Consider the following 9,908-nt stretch of genomic DNA (forward strand, 5'->3'; position numbering starts at 1 on the left):
AAAGAGTGTTGTTAGAGGACAATAGCCGAAAATGAAGAATAATTGAATTAATATCATATACTAGTATACCAACATAACTGATATTAAATAATATCATCTTCACACTTTTGTAAAAGTGTTTTGAAATCGAGGATATGACATGAAAAAAATGAAGATCTTTCGTTGATATCAATACAGAACCAATTTTATATGGAAAATGTATGTCCATTAAAGCAAGGAAATGTATTTCAAATCTCTAAAGAAAGATAATTGATTTAATTTCATTTTATTAAAATTACAACAACAAAAAATAGTATTTTCTATTTTGATATTCATAAAAATAAAAGAATTATTGAAAAATAAAAAACTATATATTAAAAGAGAGCTTCTTATTTTGTTCGGATATTTTTCAGACAAATTTATCCATTACAATTCAGTTTTCCAATTTAATTTGAACTTAACATCATAATTATAAGGAACCTCTTAGTTAACATCATAATCATTTCAAAATTCAAAATAAAAAACATATAACATGATGAATTTTCACACTAAAATTTAGATAGGTTTAAATAATATAGATATTATAAAACTTAAAAATAAAACTATATAAAACAAATATTATACAAACAAATATATATATACACACTAGGAAACACAATAAAAAAAAGCAGATAAATGGACACGTTAATTAATGCTCATCTTTCCGCTAATATATGATAGAGTTAATTAATTAAGTTTTTTTTAATCACTATGTTTTGTTAATTAATAGTAAAATATATAATTAATTATAAAAAGAGTAGAAATGACACTCAAATTTATACAACAAAGCGATAAAAGGAGATAAAATTATAAAGAGATAAACAAACAAAAACGAAAGGCTACATAATCGAACATAAAAAATCAAGCACCAAACCAAACAAAGCAAGAGAGTATAATTGAGTCTCCAAACAATAACTTAATTTGGAGTTCAAACTCTTACGATCTTACTTGGAGTCCATCTCACACTTTAGAATGCTTCTGAAAGTATTGAACATCATTTTAAATTGCGATTACAATTATATTGCAAATTTTTATATTACAGACAAATACAATCAATGCGGCTATAATTACAGGTGCAGACTGCAGTTTAAAATCTTCCGACAACATTAGACCACAAAATATGAAATTTTTTTGGTAGTATAACAATTTATTTTTGTTTCAAAACAAGTAATAAATATTATTACAGGGTAGAAAAATTAATTATCTTTCATGGAGGGTAAGCTTAGAAAAATAATAAATACTACCACTATCATCTTTTTAATTAATTTAAAGTACTATATACTTTTGTAGAAGATATTTTATTTTACTTTTTTGGAATTGACGGAGGAAGATTTTTTTTAATTAATTCCAAGATACAAACTTGATATTCAGGTATATATGATATATACCATGCTGCTATAATGATTTCTACAACACTATACGAATAATCTAATCAATTGAACAGAAAAACAATAAAATGAATTTCGTGCCTTTAATTTGCTGCAACCATCCAAGAGACAAGGATCGAGGTCTGAGGTGCAGGAAAAGGAGCTAGAGAACAACAGTGCATAATAACTACTTTTTGTATATCAATGTCAAAATATAGATCTCAGAAGATAACATTATTTCAAATGAAACTTCATCCAATGCATTTTAAAAAGAATAATTAGCTGATCAGACAATGCATATATATATATATATGAAGATGAGAAGGAAAAAAAAGGGTGTTTAGGAGACAAAAAAAATGATATATATATACCCAGATCCAATCTAACTATTAGCTACAGCATCCTTCTCTTTCTTTCTACAAAAGATCTACCAACATGAATTAATGCCAACTTATACTGCAATTCAACCATTCAGATTACATGCAAAAATCTACCAACATTTATGTGTGTGTATATATTATAGCTAATTAATTAAGTTCAGAGATCAAGCTAGAAGTACCAACGAATTGATGAAGAAACCTTTTCAAGCTGTAGGGTTGTGTGATAGAGATAAAATCCTTAACAGCGGAGAATCTGAAAACTAAATATATAATTAGGGTTTGCATATATATATATATATATATATATGCTTCCAATCAAGAGGTGAAGTTGCCGCATGATCTATTCTTACCCATTACAAAAGTAAATTCAGATCATGCTGGCAGCTTCATCTCATGAAGAAGCATAATCATCGATTCTTTCTTCTACAAATTAACCTTTGTATTTCTCTAATTCTTTGTGTAACTATATATATATATCTTAAAAGTTGAGGCTGTGTATAAAAATATTTAACACCAAATGAGAAGATTACAAAGTTATAGGCTGGCAAAAGCAAAAGCATATATAAGAAACAAAAGTATGAATATGTGAGTACTGTTTTTATAATTGTTCTTATTATTTCAATATTTGTCTCGATCAATCTACGTACTGTGCTTAATTTTAAATTACATGCCTATTAGGCTATGTTTGGACCATCTCTGGTGCTAACTAGCTACCTAGTTTTGTTGTCCCACTGTGCCATCTCTTTAATTTTGTCTCATTTGATGTAGATAGATCACTATCTCTCTTTTTTCCTTTGTATTTTTCTGAAATTTTAATGTTACATGTTCTTTATGTATATATCATATTTATAATTTACATATATGTTTTGTGGACACCAAATTTATCTTACACATGCTATAGTAAATTACATACAAAATTATATATAAAAGTACAGTTAATTCAATTGAACAGGTAACTTATTTTGATCAAGTTCAAAATTAGGGTTAGTGATGTAGTTAAAAAGGAGAATTCACATGTAGACAAAGTTAAAACATTTGTGAAAATGTGACAACAACAAAAAAAATTACTAATGAAAGTAGAGTTACAAATACTAAAACAGACATTAAAAATATTGTTACGAAATAAATCAATTAAGAGACTCAATGTATATGAGAGACTTGTTTTTCCATATAGCATGCATGTTGATATATATACATTCAAAAATAAAAATTAAATCTAACAGTGTTAAGATATTTGATATGATAGTGTTAAGATATTTGATATGTTGATTCATCGCATATTAAGAATTGAATTTAAAATTGATAGTCTCTCGATGACTAACACAAAAAAGGAGAGATATATATGACTTTTTATGCCTTATAAATCACTCTTCAAATGGTGAAAAGAGACAACCGCCTATATATATTGAAGGCCGCTTAGAGTTTACATTATTCTAAAGTGAGTCATTACTCATCCACTTATATTTGAGGTCATATAAATTAATTATCTAAATTAAAAATCTAAACATTTTTATCACTTAATTTGATAACAAAATCAATTAAGGCTCTTATTGATAAATAACTAATATCATTATGGTTTAAATATATTTTTAGTTTTTACAAATATATCATTTTTTTAATTTAGTCTAGTGAAAATATTTGTTGTTTATAGTCCTTGTAAATATAATTTTCACCTTTAATTTTTAATATTTTATTTTTAGTCCCTACAAATTTTATTCATATTAGATTTAGTCTTTTAAATATATAAATATTTTATTTTAATCCCTCCAAATAAGAACTAAAATAAATATTTACATCGATCAAAAGAAAAATATATATATATATATATATTTGCAACAACTGAAAATAAAATACTAAGGATCAAAAGTAAAGTATGTAAATTTACAAAAATAAAAAACAAAATAAAATTATAGAGAATAAAACGAAAAAATTATACATTTTCAAAATGAAATACAGATTTAAATCTATCATTATTATAAAGATATTTATCACAAATGTATTCGAATATTATTTACAAAATATTCCAACTGTTACATCAATGTTCACTTTACAAATAAAAGTATGTTAGTTAGGCCGAACATGTATAATTAAGATTATAAAGTTCTCAAATTTCTACAAAGTAAAACAGTAATGCATGACAAAGTCTTGTGTGGCCACTTTTAGTTTTAAAAAAAGAAATAGTTGTGGTCACAAGATTTAGGAATATCATTTAGACACACACCAAAAGATTAAAAATAAAAGAAAAAAATTAAATAATATATATTTTTAAAAATAATAAATTGATATGTTTTTTTTTATGTAGAGTTGATTCATATATGGAAGTTTAAGGCAAGTTTTAATGAGACATCTTAAGGCCTATAATAGTATTTAATTAAAATTACTAAAAATATTATCAAAAAATAGTTTATAAACACTTTAAAATATTCAATTATTTGTCCTTATATCTTATTTGTTAGACTAAACGTTTTGTCTGAGGTTTCAACTTGGAACTTCGATAGTATTTATCATATTTTCTAAGAGAAAAAATAAATAAATATAAAATCATTTATTAAATTAATATAATTAATTTTATATAGTATTTATTTTTCACTTAATAATAAAATCAATTAGTTTAATATTTTGTTGAGTCAGTGTTAATTTTAATTAAGATTTTATTAGTTTTAAAAATGTTGGAATATGCAGTTTTTTACTGAGCAAATTTTTTTTAGCCTTTTATTAAATAAAAATTTTGATTTCTTTTTGGAAGTCTTAAAATAATTGTTTTAACAGTCTTATCTTTGAACCAACCTTACGCGTCTTAAATAATTTTTATTTAAAATTGTGATCACCTACCTAAATATTATGTCTTGTATTGCCTATATAGTACAACTGTTATAAAAATGAGTAGATTTAAGGAGACGAAACTGAAGTAATTAAAAGATTCCACATGAAAATTTAGCCACAACATAGTAGGATTTAATTTATATATATTTTTTATGTAATTGATATCATTAAAAAAAATTAATTTTTATAATAATTATTTATAAAATTATTCATGAATAATTTTGATGTGGTCACAGTATAAAAAAAAATTTTAAAATGACATCAATTAAAGTCTACCTAAAAGTTGCACCTTACAGCGGCCACAGGGATCTAATTCTGAATTGAGTAAAAATGAATGAAAATTAGCCATTAATCACGGGCTAGCTGTAGCTATAATTGAATTAGGGAAGGGAAAGCATATAGAGAATTAAACAAGGAGATAAAAATGTATGCATGTGGTCCTAAATAGTAAATACTATTGTCTATTGTTATAAGACGAATTTAATAATATCACGCTCACTCAGACCACCACATGCAGACACACTAGGTAACGAGAATTTCTATATATCTCTCAAGGGGCTATTATTAAAAATGTGGTTGGATTGGATTACACTTTTATCTTTTTCTTTTCCTCTCTTTCTCAAATTGTCTGTGTTGTATGTAAGGTAGGCATCAGTTGGAACGAACCAAATAGAGTATGGGAACAATTAGTATACTGGGGACCATTCCTTTGCAATTTGCACGGATCTTATCGTTTATGTAACATAGTATGGTTCACACAATCACAACAAACACATTTTTAAAACGTTTCTCTTTCTACTACTAGAGATAAAGTCCTATGCATCATTAAGCTCAATAGGTTTCGTCTTTTATATAAAGGTTATAAATTTTTTTGATTTAGGGGTATTTGAAGAGAACCAACTTATTAAAGATTTATAATAGAATTTATGTATACTATCAATTATAGAATTATGGACTTAAACCTATGTCAAAACAGGTGAAAGATCCACCAATCTGTGCCGACCGCAATTGCTATTTAGTTCCACATATGTAGTGAGTTATCCATTGTTTTTATGAAATTACTACTTAGGGTGGTTGTTAATGAGTGTTTGGTGCTATGTGCAAAATATGAAAATTAATGATTTGTTTGTTATCCTCCTTGAATGTTTTTTTTGGAAAACCGTTGGTTCATAATTAAGATTATTAAAAAAAAAAACATGTTTTTCCAATAGAAATCAAAATACAAGTATTTAATATACATTGTGACACAGTAACAATGAGATTTTAACAATTTTTATCTTGACAAACTATGCATACATTGAACCATGATTTACAAGTTAGCTTATCCATAATTTTTTAAACGGAACTTAGAATTTACCTATTCCAGAAACCAAATTTAAAGCAGCTGATAAATTACTAGTTTTGCTCAACTCTCCATAAACCGTTGGTTAAAAGGCTGATCCACAAGTCTGTATTTCTTTGACATAGGTAAATTATCACATTTTTATGATTAAAAAACGAATACGATACCAAAACTCTAATAATACTTGCACACATGGTTTACCAATCACTTGCACTAAGATAAAATGGTCTATTGCATTTTCAAATGAATAAAACTTGTACGCAATGTATGTTGTTGAATCCATACACGTCACAATTTGGTGGAAGCAGGTGTATGTCAATAACACAAGCTCATTCGCTCATGTGTTTGCTCATTCTCCCCCAAATAAACCACAGAAAGTTAGGGTCTAATAGTTTATTTTACTCAATTTTACACTATTGAAAATTAAAATTAGATAAAAAAAACCAGAAAAATAAACAAACATGTGATATGGATGAGCAATCGCCCTAGTTGTATTGTGATTTGGGCCAGTGATTATTTTCCAATCTGGCCCAATTTATATATTTTTTTTCGTCCACCTTTTGGAGGGTGCTTCATGTAATTGTTTTCGAGGTGCTTCTTAATTAGATTTTTTTTGTGGGGTGGGATGGGAGGTGGTATCCCTTACACTATGATATAACTATTCTATGACACCGTCAATGTAATCCAGTCTTTCCAATTCAATCATTCAAGGTATAATTCTAACCTCATTTTTTACATATTTCCCAAACATGTAAAAATGAAAATAGACAGTCATGCAGCTTCAACGTAACTACTTCCTATCACATCAATTGTCACAACCAAGCAGATATACTAACTGAGCATCAGTCTCATAAGAAAAAAGATAGATGTTAGAAGTCATTAACCATTATTCATGTTGCTGGTTGTAACATTTCCAATCAAAATTTCTAAGGGTGGATGTGGTTGAAACTTGACTCAATACTATCAAGGGATCAATGATCCTCAATCTTCTTCAAACCCTTCATGTCCGTTGTTTCAACTCTGCATCAAATTATCAGAATGCGTTAATATATAACAAGAATACAAGCCCTTAACATGTAAAAAAAGACTGAACATAAAAAAATGCATGGAAGAACATTTTTCATTTAGGGTGTGTTATAGGTGAAATAGCAAAGAGAGAGAGAGCAAAAAAATCAACACTTCTTACTTCTCTATTTCTTTTATACCATACAATACCCCTCAAACCTACTCTCTTTTCCACCTCTTTCTTTCTTCTCATAACCAAACACACCCTTATAGTTTTTCCCAAAATTAAAAGGAAGGTGTGGCACATGAAAGAAAATAAAGTGTCAATTATAAAATGACAATGCTTTAAACTCTCATACACAGCAATTTGTAGCTTACATTGCAACCAGAAAAACAAAAAAATATCTGATCCTATAGTCTTCTTATTGTTTCTTCTGCTAGATGCAACTAAAAGCATCTCCAATGGAAGAAAAATAAGCTCTCAACTTTGAGTTGCATAATCAATTTAAAATTGTCTCACATGCCACATCATCTACAAGTAATGCTTAAATAATTTATCTACATTTTGCTTCAATGGTATGAAAATTAAGCAAACCACATACTTCCCTCAAGATATCCTTGACACACTTTCCCTCACCCACTTTCCTTTTCTTTCTTTTTTTAGTTGGTATTGGGTCTTAAAAGAACTGACAAATGATTTAAAACTTACGTTGATCCATACAGCTGAATCTTCTGAACCTTCGTAATCTCAGATTCAGTCTGGTTATCCTCAATAAATATTGTCAAGCTGGTCAAGTAGTTAACATGTATTAGCAGCTACTTCCACCAATTGGATGATAAAAATGGAAAGCACCTTACAAAAAATGGAAAATAACATACCTACGAACATTTTGAAATTTAACATACTTTAAAAGTACCGGTTTCCCCTATAACAGAACAATTAGGTAATTGTGATGTCAGATATTCAAAATATGATAGAAACAATAACATCAAGTGACTTCGATGAAAGTTACTGGACTTGGGAGAAGACTTATGTGACAACTACCTTGAGGTTTTCTGGGGACAAAACTGCCACATCATTTGGTGGAAAGTCATTGACATTACTGTTATTTAATTAAATCATTAATAGACAATCGGCAACAAATTGTATCGCAGGACACAAGTGCTATGAAAAACAACAAAAATTAGACCAAACCAAGCTATACCTGAATCCCATGTGCTCCTTGTTAGACCAAAGCTTCACTGTCTTGGGGCCTAAAGCACAACATTGTATTCCGATTACAATCATGTCAATAGAAGAAAAAAAGTGTAGCAAATTGGTGAAAATCATAAATGTAAACCGGAAAATCATATGTTTAGCATATCTGAATTCTAAAATTGACTGCAAGTTGTTGAGTGAAAGGACAGAAAACCTTATTTTGGTCCCTCAAGTTGTAGGGAGCTGTCAGGTTAATCTTTGAAACTACTTCCTCTGTCTCATTATAAATGAAGTTTAAGGGAATGCACACTACTTAATAAAATGATTAATTATGTTGATTGTTATAGTGGGAATATAAGGATGGGTTGGTGGTTGGGGTGGATGAGTTAAGGAGTGGAGTTATAAGGGAGGTCAAGGGTTCGATCCCACCCTCAGCATAATACTAATATTAGCCTACGAGGACTAACTTGACATTCGTAATAAGTAACTTTTCAAAGATCAATTTGATTTGCCGTAATCTTCAGAAAATAATTTGTAATATTTTGCTAACAGAAAGAAAAGTTTGAAACTCAAATAATAAACAATTTACAATTTCATTAATGTTCTATGCCAATTTCTCAATTTCAAAGACCAACTTTCTAGCACCCTAGAATTTCAAATACTAATCTGTGCAATCTTTTACATCTCAAGTGACACCTCCAATACTGTCACTCTACCGGGCGAAAGTAGTGGCAACAAGAGAATATTCCAGTTTCACCAGTGTTGTCAATTGCGAATCATGGAAAATAGCAGTATGTTCAACTTTTGTTATGCTATAGTGCTATAGCACCAAAATCGCGACTATTTGACAACATTGAAATTCACAAATAATAATGTAGTTTAGATGTATAATGTGAATGAAGATGTGGTTACCTTCGTCTTCAGGACCTTTGACAGCAATGGAATAAAGTTTAATAACTTGAGTGAAAGGAATATAAAGCAAAAGCTGTTCATCAGCATCACTTTCCAGATGCAAACCATCATCTTCTCTATAACCCTATTTATTAACCAAATTACATTAACTCTGTATATAAGATATCATATATAACACAATAAAATTAAATCCTCTAATAAAAAGGGTTTTTGCTTCTCAACTTAAGCATAGCAAAAAGAAAAAAGAGAACCTGCTTGATAGCGTTGGGGAGAGAGTGAGTGGTACTTTGATTGAGACATTCAACACTAGACCAGTCTATGAAGTCTAATAGATCAACCTGAATAACAAAAAAAATGAAAAGAGCAATAGTAGCTAGGTCAGAAGTTTCGTCCCTAAAATTCAATCGAGAAAACACGACAATGATGATAGTGATTAATAGAGTTTTAAACGTACTTGACCCTTATGAACGGCGCTGGCTGATTCTGCAGACATTGATGATACGAATTGTGCGATACGGAAAGAGAGAGTGCGGAGAAGAAAGGGAAGAGAAGAGAATCAAATATCAATGCCAAAATCAACACCTATCTCGACCTTTATTAAAAATCAAGGTAAAACGACGACGTAGAGCTGAAACAGTTTGAAATAAATTAAATAAAATATTGATAAACTGAATCGGATGTTGAATTTAAAATTAAAATAATTTTATTTGAGAGTTTTTACTGTAAATGTGTTAATCCTTGACTTTTAAATTAATAGTTAAATGATTTTTTTTTTAATATATATATTATTTATTATTCAAAATATTATAATAACTAAATTTTATTTATCAAAAATATCATCAAAATAAAATTTAATTATTTAT

The 9,908-nt window shown here is 28.3% G+C and overlaps 1 protein-coding gene across 1 annotated transcript; it reads right to left on the reverse strand.

Annotated features, from left to right (window-relative positions):
- Positions 1-6,610: 6,610 nt before the first annotated feature.
- On the reverse strand, positions 6,611-9,653 carry LOC101497179 (PITH domain-containing protein At3g04780). Its single transcript, XM_004495739.4, has 8 exons — positions 9,500-9,653; positions 9,297-9,383; positions 9,046-9,169; positions 8,141-8,189; positions 7,981-8,038; positions 7,815-7,861; positions 7,645-7,722; positions 6,611-6,950 (listed from the first exon to the last, which is right to left on the reverse strand). The coding sequence occupies exons 1-8, from the start codon at positions 9,536-9,538 to the stop codon at positions 6,902-6,904; spliced, it is 531 nt and encodes a 176-aa protein (XP_004495796.1). The 5' UTR covers positions 9,539-9,653; the 3' UTR covers positions 6,611-6,901.
- Between the last annotated feature and the right edge of the window lie 255 nt (positions 9,654-9,908).

This window comes from Cicer arietinum, chromosome 4, assembly GCF_000331145.2.
Source record: "Cicer arietinum cultivar CDC Frontier isolate Library 1 chromosome 4, Cicar.CDCFrontier_v2.0, whole genome shotgun sequence".
NCBI classification, from domain to species: domain Eukaryota; kingdom Viridiplantae; phylum Streptophyta; class Magnoliopsida; order Fabales; family Fabaceae; genus Cicer; species Cicer arietinum.